At 44.4% G+C, this 24,055-nt stretch overlaps 1 protein-coding gene across 1 annotated transcript in view; it reads left to right on the forward strand.

Moving 5' to 3' along the window:
• Positions 1-24,055, forward strand: part of GATB (glutamyl-tRNA amidotransferase subunit B) — a 94,864-nt gene that overhangs the window by 16,770 nt on the left and 54,039 nt on the right. Inside the window, exon 3 of the mRNA XM_062199503.1 lies at positions 23,886-23,999. Coding sequence (XP_062055487.1) covers positions 23,886-23,999 — 114 coding nt within the window. The remainder of the gene's footprint in view (positions 1-23,885; positions 24,000-24,055) is intronic.

Consider the following 24,055-nt stretch of genomic DNA (forward strand, 5'->3'; position numbering starts at 1 on the left):
TGTAGTTCTCTTTCTCTGTTGTATCTTTTTTGGGTTTAGGAATTAAAGTGATGCTGGCTTCTAGAAAGAATTTGGGAGGATTTCCTCTCTTTCAATTGTTTTGAATAGCTTGAAAAGAATTTTAGTTTATTCTTTAAATGTCCGGTAGAATTCAGCAATGAAGCTGTTCAGTCCTGGGCCTTTCTTGGTTGGGAAGGTCTTTTTTAATTACTGATTCAGTTTCTGTCTTGGTTATTGGTCTGTTTAGGTTTCTGTGTCTTCGTGGCTCAATTTAGGTAGGTTGTAAGTGTCCAGGAATGTATCCATTTCTTCTAGGCTTCCTGGTTTGTTGGCATATAGCTCTTTGTAGTAATTTCTGATGATTCTTTTTAATTCATGGTGTCTGTTGTTACATTGCCTTTTTCATCTCTATTTTATGGATTTGGGTCTTCTCCCTGTTTTTTGGTTAGTTGGGCAAATGGTGTGTCTATTTTGTTTACTTTTTCAAAAAAATAGCTCTTCATTTTGCTGATCTTTTGTATTTTTTGGTTTCAATTTTGTCAACTTCTCTAATTTTAATTATTTTTTTTCTCCTAGTTTTGGGTTTGGTTTGCTGTTGTTTTTCTAGATCTTTAAGATGCATTGATAGCTCATTTATTTGGTGCCTTTCCAATTTCTTGATGTAGGCACCAGTTGTTATAAAATTTCCTCTTAACTTCTTTTGCTGTATAACATAAGTTTTGATAGGTTGTATTGTCTTCATTTGTTTCCAGAAATTTTTTTATTTCTCTTTTGATTTCTACAACGACCCGCTGTTCATTCAGGAGCATGTTGTTTAGTCTCCATGTGTTTATGTGTGTTCTAGAGATTCCTGAACTGTTGATTTCCAGGGTCATTCCATTGTGGTCAGAGAAGATGCATGGTATGATTTCGGTATTTTTGAATTTGCTGAGACTTGCTTTACAGCTTAGCATGTGGTCAGTTCTAGAGAAAGTTTCATGCACTGGTGGAAGAATGTGTTTTTGGCAATTTTGGAAAGTTCTGTAGATATCTGTTATGTCCATTTGGTCTATAGTGTTGATTATTGTTTACATGCTGATTTTTCTGCCTGGTTGATCAGACAGAAAATGAAATATTGAAAATGGGGTATTGAAATTCTCCATTACTATTGTATTGGAGTCTATGTCTGTCTCCCTTTGGATTCCTTAACATTTCTTTTAAATAGCCTGTTGACCTGTAATTAGGTGCATATATATTTATAATAGTCACTTCTTCCTGTTGAATTGATCCCTTAATCATGTCATAGTGTCCTTCTTTATCTCTTTTCAGTTTTTGTGTTAAAGTCTGTTTTGTCTAATATTAGGATGGCTACACCAGCTCTGTTTCGGTTTCTGTTAGGATGGAGTATCTTTTTCCATCCTTTCACTTTCAATCTGCATGCATCTTGTTTGGTGTAGGCCACAAATAGATGAGTTTTGTTTTTTAATCCATTCAGCCAGTCTGTATCTTTTAACTGGAGAGTTGAGGCCATTTACAATCAAGGTGACTATTGATAAGTAATGGCTTGGCCCTGCCATTTTTCCATAAATATTGCTATTGTTTACTTTGGATTTCCTTTGTACTTTTATTAGGAGATTTTCTGCCTTCACCTTTTTTCATAGTGATGACCTTGTTTCTGTGTTTCTGAGTGTAGCACATCCTTAAGCATCTTTTGTAAGGCTGGCTGGGTGGTGACAAATTCTTTCAATTTCTGTTTGTTATGGAAGGTCTTTATTTCACCTTCGTTCACAAATGAGACTTGCAGGGTACAATATTATAAGTTCATGGCTTTTTTTCTCAAGTTTTAGAATATATATCACCATTCTCTCCTAGCCTGTAGGGTTTCTGATGAGAAGTGTGCTGTGAGTCTAATTAGAGATCCTCTGAAAGTGATCTGATGTTTCTCTCGTGCACATTTTAGAATCTTTTGTTTGTGTTTTGCTGGTTTTACTGTGGAGAATTTGACTACAATGTGCCATGGTGAAGATCTTTTCTGGTCATGTCTGTTATGAGTTCTATGTGCTTCCTGTACTTGGATGTCCTTTTTTTTCTCCAAATTACAGAATTTTTTTGTAATTATTTCACTAAAATAGGCCTTCTAATCCTTTCTCTTTCCACACCTTCAGGAACTCCTAAGATGGGTATGTTGGGCCATCTGATAGTATCCCATACCTCTCCAACATTGCTTTTAGTTATCTAATTTCTTCTTCTTTTTTTTTTTTGTCTGACTGTAAAATTTCCAGCAATTTGTCTTCTAACTTAGATATTTTTTCTTCTACCTCACTGATTCTATTGTTAAGGCTTTCCACTGCATTTTTTATTTGTTCTGTTGAATTCTGCATTTCCAGGATATCATTTTGGTTTCTCTTTACAATCTCAATTTCAAGGAAGAAATTTTTTTTTTCATGTCATGTTGGATTTCATTAGTTCGTGGATTTGCTTCTGATTACTTCTAAGTAATCCTATGACCATTTTTTGAATTTCGTTTCTGGCATTTCTTCAATCTCTTCATTTTCACATTTAGTATTGTAGTGTTGTGTTCTTTTGGGGGTGTCATGTTGTCTTATTCTTGTTTCTTGAATTGCTGCATTTATTATTTGACATTTATGGAGGTACTTGTTGGTTTCTTTTTTGTTTTTTTTCCCTGTGATGGCTTTTATCTTTGGACTATGGCTCTGTGGCTTAGTGGAGTGTCTGCTTTTCCAGTGAATACCCAGAGGCTTGTGGTGGGTAGGGCCAGGAAGCTCTGTTTAGTGCTCCAGGGTGAAGGGAGTGTTCAAGGTGACACCCAAGGTGTAGTAAATCTCTTTTCTTTCTTTCTTTTTTTAATCAGAGGGGAGGTTTGTTCTGCTCTGTTGGCATATTCTCATGCTCACCTCCTTTCCTCAAAGAAGACCAATGCCTGTGTGCTATCCCCAGTAGGTAGAATATTCATCTGCACTGACACAAGAACCAACCAAATAATCTGTGTAGTCCTTTGTGTAAGTATGGATCCTGCAGCAATGACCCTCACCAGGGAATCAGGGAGCCCTGGGTGTGTGGAGCCACCTACAGTGACTGCCCAAAGACCCAGCCACAGCCTGCGCCCTCCCATACAGCCACAGTGTTATCACAGTCCCAGCATACAAGGCTCCCACAGTCATAAGCACCTAGTACCCTGTTAGGGCTCCCAGCCAGACTCAGGTGTCTCCGTTCAGCTGATAGCTTGGCGTGCATACATGAGCTGGTGCAGCTGTTATGTATATCCAAAATGGTGCCTGCCCTTTCAGCTTGTTACAGGACACCAGTGCAGTGTGGTTGGGGAGAGAGAAACGTGCCCCCCTTTTTTGCTTCTCTAGTTTGTCAGGTACACAGTCCCCTACAGGGCTCCAACTTGGACTTATGCCAGGCTCTTCCTGCAGCTCTATCGCAGGGGCTTGGGCTGCTGCAGTTTGGTTTCACCTTGCTCCAGAGTTGGTGCTGAGGCTCTTGGCTGCTGGGGTCCTGAGTTGTGCATGTCCACACCCTCCACATAGGTCCACAGTGTCCCTCTCATTTGTGTGGAGTTTCCTCTGCTGTTTTCTCCCCAAGATTGCACTCTCTCGATTTTTTTTTTTTTTAAACTCTCTTCCCCTAGACTAGAGCAGTAAGCTCCCTCCCTGTTCCATCATCTTGGATCTCCATGTCTGCATCTCTTAGGTAGCTGTCTGGAAAGTGGACAAACACCTTCCACCCCACTGCAGTTAGTGACTCTGCTTCTGAATGGATTTTAGGACCAGAGGCATTTTATCTTCTCCTTTTCCCTTAGTTCTAGAATTTTATGGAATCCCATCATAAGTCTTTAGACTGAAAAGGTCATTCAGCTCATTTTTCTGCTTATAGGCAGGGATACAGCTGAACTGTGGACAGCCTTCTTTGTTTTTATTAGTGTGATTCAGCTTCTTTATTTTGACACGGCAGAACTCTTCCTGTGGTGCCAGATCTTAGTTGATTAACTAATTGTATACCTGCAGGATTATAGACAGGATCCTAGACCATTTGCTTAGTTACTTTCTATTTGTCAATGTCATTCCAATTTCTCCACGTGTAATATTGTGTATATGGATGTGAAATGGGAAGGAAATTAGGGAAGAAAAAATATGAGCTTGATCAAATGCTGTGGCAGTTACAAGTCTATTTGTTTCATAATTGGCCAAATAATGATGAGGTTTCAGCAAGGCATTGAGTTCTACATGTGGGAACCTATGAGCGTCTGTCTCTCTCTGCCTCCCTCTCCACCCACCCTCTCCCCCCTCCTTCCCCCTCCTTCTTCCTCCCTCTCTCCATCTCTCCCTTCCTCCTCAAGTACACACACACATTCACTCTTTGTGATGTGAACTATGTGCCCCCCTCCCTGATCAGGAGAATGGATAGAGGACCCTGCTGCCTCTGTAGGTGCTACAGAACCCCGAACTACGGTGAGTGCCTCTTGTTTCCAGCACTGAGGGAAAAACCATCAGCAATGGTTTCCACAAATGTATGTGAGAACATTCTCCTCTTTGCCCAGGATCAGCCTGCCTATAAAAAAGTGTTTGAGACTCCCATGTCAAAGGCATTTAGAATTGGCCTTGCGAATTTTGGAATGACAGTGGGAATGTTGTTTGCCACATTTTACCAAACATTTTTTAATCAGAAGGGTATATATTATTGAGAAGAAAGAGAATGAGGAGGGGAGCAAGCAGCTGAATAAGTGTGATGAGACACCTGCCCTCTGGGAACGAATGAACAATGCAGATACCTTGCTTGCGCTGGAGCCGCAGTCTCCATCCTGGGAATGCAGGTGCCAGAAGGGGTCTTGCCGCCCCAAAGAAATGATGATGTGAATGCTTTGAGATTCATTTATTTTTCACATTTCTTATGATGGATTGTTTGAAACTAGGTAAATCCACAGTATTCCAACTCTCTGAGCATAGCAAGTGTTAGTAATACCTTTCATTTTGAAGGACCTAGTAGGGTTAGAGAGACTGGACTAGTTCTAGAGGGTGTCAGACTGAAGTACTTTCCTGAGTTTTTTTTTTTTTTAATCTGAGAGTTAGAGTTACACAGAGAGAGAAGAGAGGCTGAGAGAGATCTTCCATCTGCTGGTTCACTCCCCAATTGACCACAACAGCTGCAGCTACACTGATACGAAGCCAGGAGCTTCCTCTGGGTTTTCTCACTCAGGTGCAGGGGCACAAGCACTTGGGGCATCTTCTACTGCTTTCCCAGGCCGCAGCAGAGAGCTGGATCAGAACTGGAGCAGCCGGGACTCAAACCCACCCCATATAGGATGCTGGTACCGCAGGTGGCAGCCTCACCCACTACGCCACAGCACTGCTCCTCCTGACTCTTAATTCTAAATAATTATGAAAGTTCTTTTCAACTCAAAATGTGGAAACAAGGCAGAAAGTCAGGAAAACATCATTAGAGAAGAGTGTGCTTACCATCAGATCTGTGTTTATCTCTGTGCCCATTTGCACTTAGATGATGTTTAGTTATTTGACTAAGAAGACAAAATGTGACAGTTTTTTATGAAGAAGCTTTTTCATTTCGGTGACTGCTTTAGTGTAACCCGTAGAACTTATCATTGCATTGTGTTCTCAGACTTGGTTCTTGCCGGTCACTCGTTTGAGTTTCCCTTCCTTCCTTTGTGGACTGGTGTGTTCCAGGGATGAGGTGTTCTGTGCCGAGCCCCTAGCTCCTGTGAAGGAGTTGTGTCCATGAGCTCATCCCGCAGCTGTGGGAAGGTTCCCTCTCCGCCCTCCAGCTCCTCCGATGGCCCAGGCCTGCCTTAGCACGGCGCTCACGGCACGTCTCCCACGAATTCAGATGACTCATGCTGATGATGGACTTCTGGTTTGGCAGGCAGCATGAGCTCACCGCCCTTATGGGGAAGCATTTGACTCCTTCCCTGCCATGGGTCATTCTCCAGCTTTCAGTGGGTTCTTGAAAGCCTCCCTCTGCATAACCACTTCCACTTCCCCCAGCTCCCTGCCAGCTCTCCATGCAGTGGTCCCACATGAAATCTGTGTTAATCGTGATGCTGCTGCCTCCTGTCAGTGGCTATCTATTTTATACAGTTGGTTGACTATCCTTTTGTGTCTGTCGTTTATAAGGATTTCTTTGTTTAAGGTTCTAAAAAGCAACTCATAGCTCTTAAGCCACTTGTCAGTACTCTGCACAGAACATGTGTCTAGCACCCTTAATAAATGTTGCTCTATGTACTTGCACATACTTAAAACATGCACATGAATAGTCTGTTTGAAAGAATTTCCAAGTATCTTAAACCCTTTTGATATTTTTAAACCTCTTTATGGTACTCTTTCTAAAATATGTTATTTACATTCCTGCCTCTAAGTGTATTGGATGTATTGAACACAAAGGAATCTTTTTGATAATTCAGGGTTACCAGCATTATCACTGTTGCTCAGTGTTGTAAGAAAATGTTGCCTTTAGGGGCTGTTGAGGTGTGTGAAGCTGTCTGATCCTACAGTAAGTAGAGCCTAAAGATAGCCCTTCTATTTAGGTTTCCTGTTAAAATTGTTTTCCTTACTCTTACTGTCATTTAACCCTTAACCTCTTTTTTAAACTACTGTCTTCATATTTGGTTTAGAATACCCTTCATGCTCACTTTCCACATCTCTGTGGTAACCCAGAGAGCCAAACGATCACATTTGTTAATGTAAATACAAACAAGGCTTTGAGTAGAGACCTGTCCTACAAAACAGAATAGGCAGGCAGAATGAAAGCCGTTTGGCTTCTTGAGGCTATAAACCATATGAAAAGTAGGAAGAGATCCCGAAAATCATTTAGTTCAGTCCTTTTAGTTTACAGATGAGAAAACTGCTGTTGTGGCTTGCCCATGGGCACAGTTACTTAATGTCTGCCTCAGATTTGAGCCAGTGTTTCTTACTCCTGGTTTAATGATCAGCTCCCACTTAGGTTGTGTTACAGCTGGAGTTGCTGGGAGTCTGATTTATGTAGGGGACCATTATTTCGCAGGTGTATACATCTCAAAATGTTAATGCCATTAGCAGATATATGTGTAATATGTTTATAGATGCGTGCCCACATGATTATTTACATCCAGAGGCATTCACAGTGTGTTATTATGTCCTCTAAATTTAAGATCTAAACCTGGAGAGAGAGAGAGAACGAGAGCGAGCGAGTGCGAGCGCACTGAGTCAGAATAAATGGCTGAAAGGAGAGCTAACCTAGTTAGCTGCCAGTTCAGTGCCGCATGCCCTGGATTTCTCCAGATCACCCTTAAGAAAGTAGCTCTGACTTTCACCTCGATTTTTGGGTACTTCAAAAAGGTTTTAGAAAAACTTAATTATAAGTTAGTTTTGATGCAAAAAAATTTTTGAAAGCTATCCATATGAAATATCTTCAAAAAGTTCATGGAAAATTCATATTATGAGAAAGATGCATGGATTTCAAAAACTTTTTTCATCAAAATGAACTCACCTTTTAATTTCCCATTAACTTTTTGACCACCCTCATGCATCACCATATGAGTAGTGGTCCTAATCGAAAGTTCTTTTAGAATCTTCTGTCTGCTTCATTAGGGGTATTTTTCTCTGTGCTGTCCCCCAGTTCACTAGTGCTCCTCTTATTCTATCTGCTGTGCTCTTTCAACATCCATTGAGTTTTTTACTTCACCAAGAGTATTGATTTACAGGAATGCTATTTTATGCTTTTAAATCTCTCTTCTTTTTGAAAGCATCTTGTTCCTTTTTATTTAGTTCTTTATTTCTGTAGTAATTTTAGATGCACTTATTTTATACCCAGTGTTCAGCAATTCTTTTACCTGAAGTTCTTGTGTGATCTTATTCTGTTTTTTTGTGTGTCTCCTGATTCTGGCTAATGGCAGATGATTTTTTGTGTGTATTTTGTAATTTCGGATTATGAGGCCATGTTTGACAGGGCTTTTATTAGTGGGACACTTTGTGTGTGTGTTGAGATTGAGTCCTTCCAGAAAACTTTTGCTGTGGCTTTTGTCCATCACTACAGGTCTGCACCAGGGTTTTTGCTTGTTTTATTTTGTTTTTTATTTATTTGAGAGTGTGTGAGCTCCCATCTGCTGGTTCACTCCCCAGATGTCCTCAATGGCCAGAGCCAGAGTCAGGCCAACTGTTTGAAATGGGAATCGGGAAGCAGGAAGCAGGAATCAGAAGCCAGAGCTGGGTATTGAATCCAGCTACTTCAATGTAGGTATCCTAACCAACCTCTCTTAACTGCTTGGCCAAATGCTTTACCCCATGCCATGGCTGTTTTTCATGTTTATCTTTTAGTTTGGGGGGGACGGTGTGAGTCTCAGGACCAAAGAAATAATAAACTTCACCCTAAGCCTGCCTAAGAGCAGACTATCAGTTCTCAGGACTGACTGTTTTCTTTCTTCAGCTTGAAGTCTGAGCCAAGATTATACTAAAGTTGAAACCTTACAGAAGGAAACAGAAGATATGACCATGTAGCTGCTGGGGCTTGTGGCCCAGGCTGTGCATATGGGTGACTCAGAGACTCAGAATGAGACAGGAAAGGCATCTTCACCCATCTCCCTGCTCCCTTGCCCTCTGTGTTTTGTGCTTACTGTGGTTCCTCACACCAGCTCAGGCTGACATCTGTGTATCTTTTGCCTGATCTGACCTGTCCTCTTGTCATAGACATGCAACAGATGACCAGGCTCTCACCTCACTGCCCCTAGATTTGCAAGGATGCACACAGCCACCAATGTCTTTAAAGATAATCATTTTCTCCTCTGAAAAGTTATTCCCGTAACGTTTGTATGGAAATGATGGTGCCATTTCATTCCTCTTAAGGAACATGATGGGATGGAGTGGAGCAGGTGGGCTCTGGTGGGTGGGAGGGAGGACTCCAGGAGGAAACTGGTTCATTTTCCATCCTCCCCGTGCTTGGGGACCCTGAGGAACCTCTCCCCAGTGACTGCTGGTTCTGCAGAGTGTAAGCAAGCAGGTGGTATTTCTCCGTTTCTTACGATTGAATGCCTGCAAGAGCATACTCATTGCCCCAGACTCATTTCCAAGCAGGAAACTTTCCTGTTATGTATGGGAAATGCTTTCTCCCATTTCCACATCCCCTTTTTGATTTGTTTTCCTCCCATAAATGCACACCTGGATGAGATAGTGAGCATACCAGCAACCTGCCTTATTAAAGGAGGTAATGCTATATCTAGAACTTTTACCTCTTTAATATGAATTTTATATCTGACTACACCAAAAAATCTGTAATACTAAAAAGGAAGGTAGGAATGTGTAAAAAATAAAATATCAACATTTTACTAAAGATGCCCAGGAGTGTGAAAGCTTAGGGGTCTTTTGTGGTTATCAATATGTAGTAGTTAAAAAATAATCTGGCAGTGTTCAGTGACACCGTTTTCGTCTGTGACTTTCAGGTAGCATATGCATGCTTTGTTCTAGTGATTTATCCTAGATGCCTATAATAAAAATGCAGCCTGAAATCATGCAGCTGGGTACCGTTCATTTTTCTTCCATGGACAGTTCCAGAACTTAAAAAATTATAGCAGACCTGGAAGGACCTTACCTCATAGGAAATGTGCCTGGCCATGGCCACTGGGTGTCTCTGCATTATGGCATCATTGGTCATGCTGAGGGGGCTTCCAGGTGGGCATTTCGAGAACTAACATGGAGTTTCCAGGGGCAGATGTTTGGTACCATGGTTTACGTGCCACTTAGGATGCCTGCATCCCATCTTGAATGCCTGGGTTCAAGTCCCTGCTCTGCTTCAGATCCAGCTTCCTGCTAATGCACACCCTGGGAAGCAGCAGGTGATGGCTCGGGTTGTTGAGTCCAGATACCCATGGGTGGAGTTCCAGGCTCCTGGTTTCAGCCTGACCCAGCTGTGGCTGTTGCTGGCATTTTGGGGAATGAACCAGCAGACAAAAAAGATCTCTTTCTCTTGCTCTCCCCCTTCATCCCACTCCCTCCCTTTTCTTCTCCCTCTGTCTGTCTCTCACTCTGGCTTTCAAATAAGTAAAACTTTAAAGAGAAAGTTTTCAGGGAAGATATTATGTGGTTTTGGGTGAGGTCAGTAACAAACACTCCCTTCCTTTGATCAGAGCCATTTGAGAAGTCATCACAGAAGTCAGAGGAGCAAATCAGCATTATTATTGGTGATAGCTTAGCTGAAAACTGCAGCTCCATGTGGAGCCAGACGGTTTCTGGTACCCTGCATACTTTGAACTCAGCTCCCTAAAACTGCAGGCCTTTCACCTGCAAGGAAGAGCCTGTTTCTGCAGAAAGAGTATTACGTGGCCCGAGCAAACCGGAGTATACCATCTCTGTGGGCGTGCTGATCAGAAAGCACTCATATGGGCTTTGTTCTGATGGTTTGTAAGAAAAGCTTGGGCCAGCCCAGAGGGGCTGTCCTGTACTTGCTTGGTTCCTTTTGCCAAGTCACGTGTCAAAATATCATTCTTCTTTTGGGAGCAAAAGAGGCTGGAGTAGAGAGCAAAGTCCTGCCTTGGAAGCAGGGGGCATGGGAGTGGAAGCTGCCTGAATCCTGAGGAGAGAAAGCATGAGGCCAGGTTGAGTGTCTCCGTCGTGTCTGAAAGGAGATGGGAGACATTCCTTCTAGGTGGGTTCTGTGGAATTCTTGGTCCACCCCACAAGAGTATGCCCTGTTGTCTGAGGCCATTGCAGATGGCCTTTCTGAGTTGGTTATTTTTGTGTTTTCAGCTTCAATTTAGTAATGAAGGGGTGGGGAGAGAGCTGGCTGTCTTCTCCACTGCAGCATCTTGGAGAGTTTTCCTCCTTTGCTCTTCTAAAAATCTTGGCATAGTGGGGAAGTCATTCTGCGATTGGCATCCCAGGGATGACAAGTGTAGGCTTGGTGATTCTGGCATAGTTAGGTAGCCAGGCTGCTCTCCTCTGAGGAGCATTCTGTCCCTCATGGCTGAGGGCTCTGGCAAGTGAGCCTGTGTGTTTGCACCTGTGGGTGCATCTTTATAAAAAGGACGGGGGCTGGGGCAGGGAGAACAGGTGAGAATCAAAATACATCGGTACTCTCTGGAGCCTTACAATATTCCATTCCAAATTGTGATGTATGAATCGCCTTTCACAAGTGTGGAAGCAAACTGCATCATCAATCAGGGGTCTTTGTCATGCTCTGCAGCTTTCTCAGGAGATGCAGACAGCAGTAATATGTGATTGTCAAGGGGGTTTTGAATTCGCAGTGATATTTGCCAACTCATAGGCCATCCCTGTGAGCAAGGTCAGGGGCTCCAACCCCAAGTGATAGGAGGAGGGCCTTACTGATTTACTGAAGGACGCTGGGAGGTCAGGAGCCTGGATGAAAATAGACCTGAGAATTGCCTAGTCCCTATTCTTAGCATAAAGCTGCAGGCTGTGTTCTCTTCTGCAGTATTTGCTAATTGTGGATTTCCAGCAAAATGTAACAGGGAATTTTTCCTTTAAAGCTTTTTGTAAGCATTTAAGATGCCGGTAGTCACTTGTAACCTTTTGCTTCTCACAGTCAGCTAGCTAGCTTTTCACCTTATTTCTTATTCTTTTCCATTTTTACATCTATGCAGAGAAGTTATAAGAAAGCACTTCATAAACTCTCAAGTGGCACATACATTTTGTGTTACTAACTTTGCATCATTAAAATATAAACACAGGAGTGATTGTTTGGCACAGTGGTTAATTGCTGCTTGGGACACTTGCATCCCATATCAGAGTGCTTGGTTTGAGTTCTGATTACTCCACTTCTGATCCAGCTTCCCACTATTGTGCACCCTGGGAGGTGGCGGAAGGTGGCTCAAGTACTTGGGTCCCTGCCACCGTTGTGGGACACTGGGATTGAATTCCAGGCTCCTGGCTCCTTGGCTTCGGCCTGACCAAGTCCTGACTGCTGCATTCATTTGAGAAGTAAACCAGCAGATGGAAGATTTTTCTGTCTCTGTGCTTGTACTTCTCTGCCTTTCAAATAAAATTAAAATAAGTAAATAAAAGCTTTAAAAAAAATAAAATATAGAGTAAACACAGATACTTCCATTTCATAGTGGTCAGTAGTGTTGTGCGGTGAAATAACTTAAGGTGGCCTGTGTTCACAGTAGCATGAGTAACAATGTGATGTTTCCAGTCACAGAAGCACAAATTGAGAATGCTCATGGAATTTATGTAATGAGGCACAGAATAGAAGCACTACTGGGAAATAAGATACACAGATACACATACAAGTTTAGGGGAAGTTAAAAGTATTTCAACTAGAAAGGATATAATTGGGAAAAGTTATATTCCTACCAGGTGAAAGAGTAAGTCTTCTTTTCATATTTTTTTTTAAGATTTATTTATTTATTTGAAAGAATTACACAGAGAGAGAAGGAGAGGCAGAGAGAGAGAGAGAGAGAGAGAGAAAGAGAAAGAGAGAGGTCTTCCATCTGATGGTTCACTCCTCAATCTCCCCAATTGGCTGCAGCTGCCAGAGCTGCGCTGATCTGAAGCCAGGAGCCAGGAGCTTCTTCTGGGTCTCCCATGCCGGTGCAGGGGCCCAAGGACTTGAGCCATCTTCCACTGCTTTCCCAGGCCACAGCAGGGAGCTGGATTGGAAGTGGAGCAGCCAGGTCTTGAACCAGCACCCATACGGGATGCCTGGCGCTTCAGGTCAGGGCTTTAACCCACTGCGCCACAGCACTGGCCCCAGCCTTTCATATTCTTGAAATATATATTTATACATATATATGATATAGTATCTATGTGTGGGATTTATATACTTCTATAGGATATTGTAGGATTCCCTGTTAACAGATTTTTCATGTTACTAAGAGGTTTATACCAGACTTAATTGCTTATATAAGGGTCTCAGTATGTCCCTTCCTTGAATCCATGGCATAGGAAAAGCTAGATAAATTAGTATATAGAATATTTTCTTATGTACAACTGCTTTTTAGCACCCGTGAATGGAAGCCTCAGGTCCATGTGTGGTCTCTGAGGTAACATCACTTTAAACAGCTTCTGCCTCCTCTAGGTGCTCTCTCCCCTCTCTTTGTAGTTGGTATATTCCTTGAGATTTGTGTGGGAGGATTCTTACAGCTCATCATCCTCTCAGGTAGGAGAATTATCTACTCCTTCCTCCGGTGCATTTTTCATTCTGGAAACATTCAAATTTATGGAAAGGCTGAAACAATAGGACAATGGCTGTCCATCCTGCATCTGAATTGTAGCCCTCCTGCCCCCCACCCCTGCCCTGCCTTGGATGAGCCATTTGAGACTCAGTTGCAGAAATCACAGCACTTTATCTCTCACTACTGCAGCTTTTGTCTCCTAAGGAGAAATATCATTCTCCTACACGATCACAGTGTAATTTTCACATGCAGGAGATATATATATAAAACTGTTATCTAAGACACTGTGCATGTACAGATTTCCACAACTGCTTCAATATTATCCTTTTTTAAATGATTTATTATTTATTTATTTGAAAGGCAGAGTTACAGAGAGGCAGGGGGGGGAGGAGGGGGTCTCCCATCTACTGGTTCACTCCCCCAAATGTCCGCAATGGCTGGAGCTGGGCTGATTGGAAATCAGGAGCCCAGAGCTTCCTGCAGGTCTCCCATGTGGGTGCAGGGGCCCAATGACTTGGGCCATCTTCCACTTCTCTCCTAGGCACATCAGCAGGGAGCTGGATCTGAAGTAGAACAGCTAGGACTTGAAGGGTGGGTGCCAGCACTGCAGGTAGCAGCTTTACCTGCTATGCCACAGCGCTAGCCCCTATCATCCTTTATTTTTTCTCCCAATCCAGGATCCAATGAAATGCTACACATTGCATTTCATTGTGTCGTATTTCTTTAGTGTCATTTATTTTCCTTTTTCTACTTCTCCCTCCATTTCCTTCCCTTCCCCCCCCCCTTGACATTTTGAAATATCCATGCTAGTTATTTTTCTTATTACCTACTCTTAAGACAGACATAATTAAGGAAGTAGGGAGTTTTTCCATGTGAAAGTTTGGCCTTTTTTCCCCCCATCATTTTAACCTCCATAATTTCATGGCTTACCAGAAAGCCTCTAACAGGGAGCTGTATTCCTATTGGATGCATGAAATTAAAAATAGCTTTTTTTATTTCTAAAAGTCTGTGTCCTGGTAGACTTCTTCAAAAGACTCACTTCTCAGGACATTTGTGAGACTGGTGAACATGCAGGTGCACTTTTGATAAAATGGCCTGTGTCTCTAGGAATTTGCTTTTGCTAATCTCAGGCTTTGTTCCACCAAATCCAGTACCCATGTGAGCAAGGAACACCTAGCTGCATGTCTTAGGGTTTGCTTGGTTTCTCAGCAATAGATCTTTTTGACTTAATACTAATCTTTATGTAAAGAAAGTAGATCTCATTCTGGATCATTAGAGCCTTTTCAGTTTCTTATACTGACACTTTACTATACTGATCACTGTTGAGCTTCAGAGATCTAAAATAGTCTGTCAGTCTATGAATCGGCCGGGGGTAGAGTGTCATGAGTAGATTTTGCAACAGATCAGAAAAAACCTGGCAGTTTCCATATGGGGGAATATCTAAAACTGGATGAGTTTGCATGTTTTAGCCTTGTTAACATTAATGTACTATTTTTAAAAGTTACAAACAAAGGAAAGAAAAATACCAAGTTGAGGTAGGGGATATTTTTCTTTATTAAAGATCCTGACTCCATTGCAATGTTTTATTCAAAAAGAACACTGGAATTTTTTTTTAATGTTTTTCTTTTTCTTGATTCCTGTGTCTACTGTGTCTTCATATATCTCTCTCCACTGACTTGCATTGAATTTCAAAAGTAGCAACTACCTCCCAAGACTGGAAGTCACTAATGTGACCATGGTGAGACAGGGATACCAGCTGGCTGAATTAACTGTAATTATTTGTAATTTCTCAGCTTCTTAGAAGCTAGTTCCTTTCACTTGAGAATGGGAGCTTTTTTCCAGCCACATGTAGGCATGCAATATTATCCAAGAAATTTTTGCATTTCTGTAAAACAAAATGAAGTAGTATAAGCTTCCTGAGTCATTGAGAAATATGGTCTGCGTTCCACTGGAGATAACGCAGTAATTATCACAAAAGGTGTTGGTTATCATTTAAGGGGGAAATATTATGTTAACACACTACATAATTTCAGCATCTGTTGTGCCTTATTTTGGATTATAAATCCAAACTAATTGATCTGTGGGGCTGTTTAGACCTTTTCTCATTAGATTCCCTTGCCACCTAGAAGAGTTTGCATATGAAAAATTGAATGGAGATGGTAGAGACTGACACTTTGCATTTAGTAACATTTCCTGGGGCCTGCATTGTGGCAAACCAGCTTAAACATTTGCCTGGGAAGACACCATCCCTTATGGGCACCTAGTTTGATTCCCGGCTGCCCCACTTCCAATCCAGCTCTCTGCTAATGCAACTAGGAAAGCAGTGGAGGATTGTGCAAGTGCTTGGGCCTCTGCACCCACATGGGAGACCCAGAAGAAGCTCCAGGCTCCTGGCTTTGGCCTGGCCCAGCCCCAGCTGTTGTGGCCGTTTGGGGCGTGAACCAGCAGATTGAAGATCTCTCTCTCCCTCTCTGTAACTCTGCCTTTCAAGTAAAGGAAAACAAATCTTAAAAATAAAATAAAATAAAATGATATTTGCATTCTGAAACTAGTATGACTATATATCTGCCCTAACTTCCAGAAGGATCCTACAGAATAACTACTCTTTCCTTAACAGGTAAGGAAACTGAGACCTAAAGAGTTAGGTGATTTGGAAAAGGTCATACAGTTAGTAAGGTGGTGGGAGTGAGAGATTCAGATTCAGGTCTTTTTTTTTTTTTTTAAAGATTCATTTTATTCGTTTGAAGGAGTTACAGAGAGAAGCAGAGAGAGAAAGGTCTTCCATCCATCGATTCACTCCCTAACTGGCCACAACTGCCAGAGCTGAGCTAATCTGAAGCAGCTTCTTCCGGGTCTCCCAAGTGGGTGCAGGGGCCTCCACTGCTTTCCCAGGCATATTAGCAGAGCGCTAGATTGGAAGTGGAGCAGCCAGGAATCAAACCAGTGCCCCTATGGGATGCTGGTACTGTAGCCTAGAGCTTTAACTCACTTCACCATAGCACCGGCCCCTCAGGTCTTTCTTAAATTTGTCCCAGCTCATCAATTAGTAAAAATCTCCCTAGAGACCAGCTTAATGGCCAATGAGTAATCTCAGATTATTAGTTGTTAGGAATGTTGTGGGAAACAGGAGTGGAGACCAGTTAACCTGCATACCCAGTCTTATTATTTTTTACCGGTTGCCAGCCAGTCTCTAACCTTCCTGTCTGACATGGTTAACTGGCCAAGTGTGAGATTCCACACAGGCACATTGGAGTTGTTGAACCATTGGCCTCCAACCCCAAAGTGAAACCCCCCAAATCCTGGCTTTGTCTTGTGAGTCCTCTTTATAATAAGCTTTGGATACAGGCAATTCTAGTGCTCACCCTTTGCTGCAATCCCAGAAGTAAGTCTCAGATCTTAGTATTGCTGTGGCCCATGGAAAAGCAGGAGAGCTTGCTCAAAAAAGTCAGCCTGGAATAGGCTGCTTTATCTGGCCTTATCTGGGAGTGACTGTGGGCACAGAATGTGCCAGCTCGGCAGAGGCAGGAGGAGAATTGAAACCTAGATGAAAAAAGAAATGGGCTTCTGACACTGGAGCAGGAAAGTGTTCTTGCCTTTGACTCTGAGGACTCCTGGGGAGGGGAACTGTACGAGAGGGCTGGGAATAGAGAGGAGTGGGCAGAGCTAAAGGGGCGGAGGCTGCCAGGCCCACCTGTCTGCCTGGGGCTGGAGCTGCTGCCCCTGTGATGGATATTTGATTCTTTTCCTCTGTGAGAGAAGTGTGGCATTCACTTTTCCCTTTGCCCTAGGCAATGCCCATATGTTTGTATAAGGAACATACGTAGTTATGTGCCTATGTCTTGATGAATATTTTATATCTGCATAAAACTAGTCCTTTGGATGGACAAATTCCATGTAAAAATTATCTGAACTAACCGGCCGGTTTCAGCAAGCTTGATCATTACAGCACAAGAGCTGTTGTAATTGTTGTGGATGATGATAAAAAGGGCTCAATGGTGAGAAGAGGTGTGGAGGTGAAGAAATGGGGGAACAATTTTCTCTACCATAATGAAAATTTATCTGCATGGTACATTTTGCTTTGAATACGAATCAGAGGGAGTTCATGCTTTGAGACAAATTTACGGTTAGCAGTAATATAAAGGCCCATTTTACTGCCTTATTTTTACTTAATAAATCTTAATTACTTTCTCTCCATAAATTAAGGCATTTACCATGCTATATCCTAATCATCCGATTTGTCATATATAGCATCCATTTCACAGAGTAATTGCCATTTGGGCTTTTCAGAAAACATGACCTTATAGTCTTTGTTTTAATGTTCCAGAGGAATTGCCAACTGGATTTTCAGTGACGACACTAGTCTTGGCCTGTTGCCGCCGCATTTTGTCAGGAGAAACTGATACTCACTGCCCCAACTTTCAGTATTGCAGCATCATGGGCTCCCCAGCTGAGGGCAAAGGGGGAAGAGGAGAGAAACAGTGTGAACTTGGGGCTGGAAATACACAGTTTTCTTCCTTTGAAGTACTTCCCAGACTCCCCAGGGTAGGTCCCAGAGGCCAGCCTTAGTGAATAGATTTATTTGTAATTAGTAGAATTTCATATAAAAGCGCTAAAATCCCAAAGAATGTTTTCTTAGGTAGGTTATATAATCTTCTTTTTTCTGTTAATTTGCTTAGCAAATTGTTTCCTAGTACTTCATGCAGATTGAGTTCACTGCAACCCAGGTTAAGCTATCACAAATGTTCCTTACCAATTAGTAGCATTTCAGAATTCTTGGCTTTCAGTGTGTGAAAAAGGAGTCGATGAATTTTTAGGCTTGTGTTGGTTAGAACAGATTTGAGAGGGTATTGTTTCATGGGTTAGGGCAGGCATCTGGCCTAGTGGTTAAGATGCCTGTGCCCATATCAGAGTACCTGGATTGGATACCTGCCTCTGGCTCCTGACTCCAGCTTCTTGCTGATGCACACCCTGGACTGCAGTGGGGATGGATCAAATAATTGGGGTCCTCCACCCACGTGGGAGACTGGGCTTTGGCCCCTGGCTGTTGTGGGCATTTAAGGGAACGAACCAGCAGATGGGAACTCTCTCCATCTCTCTCCCTCTGTGTGTGTCTCTCTCCCCTACTGTTTCCTCCATCCCCCACAAAATTAAAAAAACAAAAATCACAGAAAAGTATGTGCCGTGCTGGTCGTGGCCCATGTGTTCTCAGATCCTGCATCCCCATTCCTCACAGCAGAACGGCTCCTGCAGCTGTGGATCCCAGAACCAGGTCAGCTGCCTTCTGGCTGGACTAGGCCAACGGAAGGCTCTGGTGAAAGACGGGAAGTAGAGGAAAAGATATTTTGTCTTCCCTCTCTGTCTCCAGCAGCCCCTCCGGGGGTGGCTGTGTGTTATCCATGACTGCATGGCAGCCCCGTGCCCTGGCTGTGGTGACATTGCCTCTCCTTGTCCCTCCAGCCCTGGGATGGGCGTGACTCCCTGCTGTTGAGAACATCCCGGGATGCCTCCCTCTGGCATCTCAGCCCTTCTCTTGTGTGTAATGAAGACTGCGTACTCCATTTGTCCTGGCTTACTTGCTAAGAGTGGTTCCTTTTTGCCTGATTGGTCTGTTCTGTGGAACAATTTTGCTTTGATTTCACAGCTTCTAGTCTTTGGTTGTTGATAAAGGAAATGTTAAATTGCTCATTACCTCCGTTCATGCTTGGTCACCTAGCATTGTGTTGCCTAAGTGATGGGGCAGAGAAGGACAAGCCCAGTGACAGTTGCCCTGGAGGGGTGGGGGATGGGGTGGGCTCAGTCTGTGTGCCCTGAGAGCACCTAGACTGCAGTAGTGGTGGGAGAGCTCACAAAAGAAGTGACATCTGGGATCTTGCCAGATGCTGAGATCTTAGTCCGGCACACCAGGAAGCAGGGTGTTCCGCCAGAAGCGGCGCTTGGTACACGAGCATTCTCACGCTCGGCTGCATGAGAGGCTCGCGTTAGCGGTGGTGGTGGGAGAGGAAGCTGGGAGCAGAGGCTTGATCACCGTGGCCGCTGCAGTCTGTGCCAAGCAGCTGGATGTTATCCTTTTGGTGAAGAAGGATTTTAAACACAGGAATTACCTGCACATTTATCCTTTAGAAAGGTCACTCGTGAAGGGGCGTGGCAAAGAGACTAGAGGGCTGGAGGAAGGGGTCCAGAAACTGGCCAGGTGGTTCGATGTAGAAGTCATGATTAGAGCGAAGGTTTGAACAGACCCGACTGCGGAGGAGGGGCAAGGCAAGGTCTACTAAGAAAGATTGTGCAGAACTTGGTGGGTTTCAGATGTGTTGGGAGTTGCCATTAGATCGTCTGTGAGGCCAGGGAATACTTGCTTGGTTAGGCTAAATTTTAAAACTAGAAGACTGTTCTTCAGATTGGGGTCAAGCTGTCTTCGTGCAGGTCCTATAGGTCTCTCTGAGTTCATGCTGCGTTCCATGATGCGTGTATTCTAGATTCCAAACTAATTATGGTCGCAGCACTACCCAGGTTTTCCAAATAAGCCAAACGAGCCTTCTCTTTATAAACTGCTCACTCCTCCCCGCACCCATTACCCTGATATCCTTTTCCTGGCCATGCTCTGCCCAAGCTCTCTGACTCATGAGATTTGCTGGCTGTCCACTGCATAATTATCCCTTCTCCTGCCTCTATCACGCCTTTCTTATGATAAGTTAAAGAAGCCATTTGATAAATCGTTTTATAGGTGCTTGTGTTAGTCTCAGAAATCTAGCAACAGAACCTCCTCTGCTGGTCGAGAAAATGATCGGCCCTGCTTACCAAGCCCTGCGCACAACAGAGACGGTGCAGAGTGTTCCACCAAGTCCGGAGAACACAGAGCTTGCCCTCTGGGAGCTCAGCACCTGGAAGCAGACCTATGGAAACAGAACCTGGCAAGAAGAAAAACCTCAGACCAGTATCTGCCTTAAACAGACTGCAGTGGCGTTTGGTTTAAGGCACTGCTCGGGAGTTGTGACCAGGTGTTACTATTCTTGATAACAAACTCACTTTCTTCTTTGATGGTGACGGGGAGCCTGGATTCTGGGTCCAACTTTCTGGCTGTGCCACTTCAGAGCATTTGTGGAAAATGCGTATTATTTAAAAAAAAAAAAAAAAACCATGGATTTCCAAATGTATTTGCACCAAAATAAGCTTATCTTTTAACTCCATTTTCCACAAATTGTCTAAAGGCTCTGCATATATGTCATCTTGGCCAAACTGCTTAGCCCCTGCTTTTCTTCGTTATCTGGAAATGAGGACCATGACAGCAGCTACCCTAGGGTCACAGAGAAGGTTAAGTGTACATGCGTGTGGTGTGCACAGCACACATCCTGACACGATACCAGCGCACCGTAACTCACTGTTGATCACAACTGAAGCCAGAGAGATGTCTCCACCAGCTCATTGGCAATGCGTGCCATGTGAGTGCCGAGAACCCAGCCTTCTTCCACCTGACAGCAATTCCGGTCAGCCCTGAGGTCCTTCGTAGTCACTTAGATTAATCACAAAGAAAACTCTGGAGCCTGCCTCCTTCAGGACAGATCAGTCTTTTGAGTTTTCAGACTACCTCTGATCCCATCAGGCATAATTAATTGTCACTTGAGCACACTTTTAGACACAAATTTGAAGACCAGCAGATCACAGGTAACAGCACCTTAGTGTAGACTGGGACATCACTGCCTCCCTAAGACCTTCTCCTAAGACCTGTCACCTCCCTCCTCACCTGAGTTCATCATGGATTGAGTACTGAGTACTGCTGGTTTTCAGGCTCTTTATTAGACTCCAAGTATACAAAGGAGCAGACAGTTCGTGTCCTCATGAAACTTACAGTCGTATGAAAATATGTATAAGTAGATCCTTCCACTGTGATAAAAAGCATCTCAGAGGCTGGCTCTGTGGCATAGTAGGCTAAGCCTCCTACTGCAGTGCCACCATCCCATATGGGCACCGGTTCTAGTCCCGGCTGCTCCACTTCCGATCCAGCTCTCTGCTTATGGCCTGGGAAAGTAGTAGAAGATACCCAAGTGCTTGGGCCCCTGTACCTGTGTGGGAGACCCTGAGAAAGCCTCTGGCTCCTGGCTTTGTATAGTCCCAGCTCTGGCTGTTGGGGCCATTTGAAGAGTGCACCAGTGGCTGGAAGACCTTTCTCTCTCTCCCTCCTCTCTCTCTCTCTCAAATAAATAAAAATAATTTTTTTTATTTTTATAAAGCATCTCAATGGAACTGCATGGAGGTACACAGGATAATCCAAAAGGCTTCAGCAAGGTGGTGACATGCCAATTAGATTGTAAAGGGAATAAGTATAAGGGAGAGTCAGATCAGATTGACTGCTTGTGGGTGGGCGGGGCTGTGGCTAGAGATGAAATTGAAGACATGGACAGGAGGACAGTGATGACAACCCAGGCCTTTACCTTTGGGGCACTGGGGGGCCCCTGAGGGACTTTAGACCACAGAATGCCACAAGATTGTATCTTTAGCAGAATCACCTGATATGGAAGACAAACGGGAAAAGGACACCTGAGATGCTGGCCAAGTTGATGTCACCACTGCAGGTTCACTGAGGGCAGGGACAGAGTCCCCTTTACCACTGTACTCCTATTGTGTAAAACATTATGAAGCCTGGAGAAATTTTGTTGGAGTGATGGCAGCCCGAGTTGGATTTTCCAGTTCTGCATCCTATCCTGAAAACATGCTGACCCGGACCTCCATCTGTCACAAGCAGCTTGCCTAAGATCATCATAAATTCTTTTTTCTTGGCATTCTTTTAACTGGCACTCTCTGTTTACTAGCCCCTCTGTGCAACTGTAGTGTGGTGGTGATTGATGCTTATAATTCTGACCCTGAAGTACTCCAAGCCTTCTAAATCATCAAAAAAAGATTAAAGTATATTCAACATCGCTGTGATGTTTGTGTGTTTTACTGCTTCTTATTCTTTGGAAATTGATGGTTTATCAAGTGCCTGTGTGCTTGTGTGCAAGCAGGCAGGCACAGTGAGCGCAGAGTCTGTGATCACCTGCAGTTCCTCACTCTCCCTCCCTCCCTCCCAGGGCCAGGCACGGGAGTTATTATGCATGCTCAAAAGCAAACGAGGAAACCACCCGGCTTCTGCAGTTGCCTAGGAAGAAGGAGCAGGTTGGCCTTGAAGGGGCGGACTGGACTGAAACGAGAGACAGCAGTGGTTGGGAGAGCCTTGCCAGTGAGAAGGTGGAAGTGGTACAGGCCAGGGCGCCCAGAGCCCACACTGCAGCCGGCCGGCCCCAAGCTGCCAGGCTGCCAGCTTCACTGTGTGCGTGCCTTGACCCCAGTCACCAGGCTTGGATTTGGCCAGACCCCACCCCACCCCGCCGCTATATTTGTATGCAGTAACAACGGTTCAGCAGAATGCCAAACATTCGCAAGTGAAAAACATCAATAATTAGAGCATCCCGTTCCCCACACACATCATTTCTTGAAAACCATTATTACTGCAGAGCTGACAATATTATTAGACCCAGAAGGAAGAACTCCAAATATCCAAATAGGAGCCGTGAGATGGCTCCATTTCCCAGCCAGCATTCTGAAAACCAGGGGTGTCATGTTGCCACTTAGAGGGGCATTATTGTAGGTTTTCTTTGGGAGGCTGTATGTTGCAGTAAGTTGTCATGCCCCATACCCTCTGTCAAGTTTGCTTTTATTTTTAAGGTTTTTTTAAAAATGTATTTTAAAGTCAGATCTATCCGCTGGTCTACACCACAGGTGACTGCAGTGGCCAGGGCTGGGTCAGGCCAAAGCCGGGAGCTTCTTCCACGTCTCCCACATGGGTGCAGGGACCCAAGCACTTGGGCCATCCTTTGCTGCTTTCCCAGGTACATTAGCAGGGAGCTGGATCTGAAGTAGAACAGCCGGGACACAAGCTGGTGCCCATATGGGATGCTAGTGTTGCAGGTGGTGACTTTATCCTCTGCACCACAATGCCAGCCCCTGTCACATTTGTTTTTAAAACCTGCGTATTTAATCACTCATCATCCCTGCCCAGAGAGCCTCTCTATGAGCCAGTTGGCCCTGTTTGGCGCCTCTAGGCAGGGCACAGGTAGGCTCTCGAGCCAGTTCCACCATGTGCCAGCCTCAGGAACCTGGGCAAGGCTCTCAGTCTCTCTGGATCTTGGTCTGTCTGAAATAGCCGAGCAAGACAGATTCATCTTCCAAGATTGCGGTGAGGCCAGCAGCCCAGGCCAGTCAGCTGTGGAGGGGCAGGCGCTCAGAGCCCCTTTGCGGGAGTTGGCCAGGTGTGGGTGCTGCAAGCTAGGAGCCCGTTGTTGCCCTTTCCCAAGCCCTGTAGATTTCAGAATTTGTTCTTCCCGTATCACAGGGAAGCAGCTCCCCTCAGGCTCAGGGGGCCTGCCTGAGCCTTGCCGTTTCAGACCTCCCCAGGGCTGTTTGCGGCTCCTGCTCTTGGAAACCTGTGCCTCCCAGCAAGTATTCTCGCTGCTCTTGGTTCTGTCTGCGAGGGGGAGCTTAGACTTGTTCCACAAGAAGGTCACTCTGCAAAGAATTTCTGGTGCTCTTCTGTTAATGTTGATGCCAGGCATTGGAGGAAAAGGTCCCCAGTGGGGCCTGATTCACAGAGTGTGCTGAGGAAGTGGAGCCGCCCACCCAGAGAAGCCCAGGTGCTGCCCACTGAAGGGCCCGGCGGAAGCCCTGGAGTAGCTGTCGGGGTGGGGGAAGCACTGGTTCTGCCCGTGATTCTGAGAGGCACCGTGTGTCGTGTCCACAGGTTCTCAACAGGCGCTGTGTGGAGGCAGCAGTGATGACAGGCCTGGCTCTGAACTGCCACATCAACCAGAAGTCCCTGTTTGACAGGAAGCACTACTTCTACGCAGACCTCCCCGTGAGTACTTAGGCCTTGTGCCGCAGCCCTCTGGGGGCGCTCAGTGCTGGGCCAGC

The sequence above is a fragment of the Lepus europaeus genome, chromosome 8 (assembly GCF_033115175.1).
Source record: "Lepus europaeus isolate LE1 chromosome 8, mLepTim1.pri, whole genome shotgun sequence".
NCBI lineage: Eukaryota > Metazoa > Chordata > Mammalia > Lagomorpha > Leporidae > Lepus > Lepus europaeus.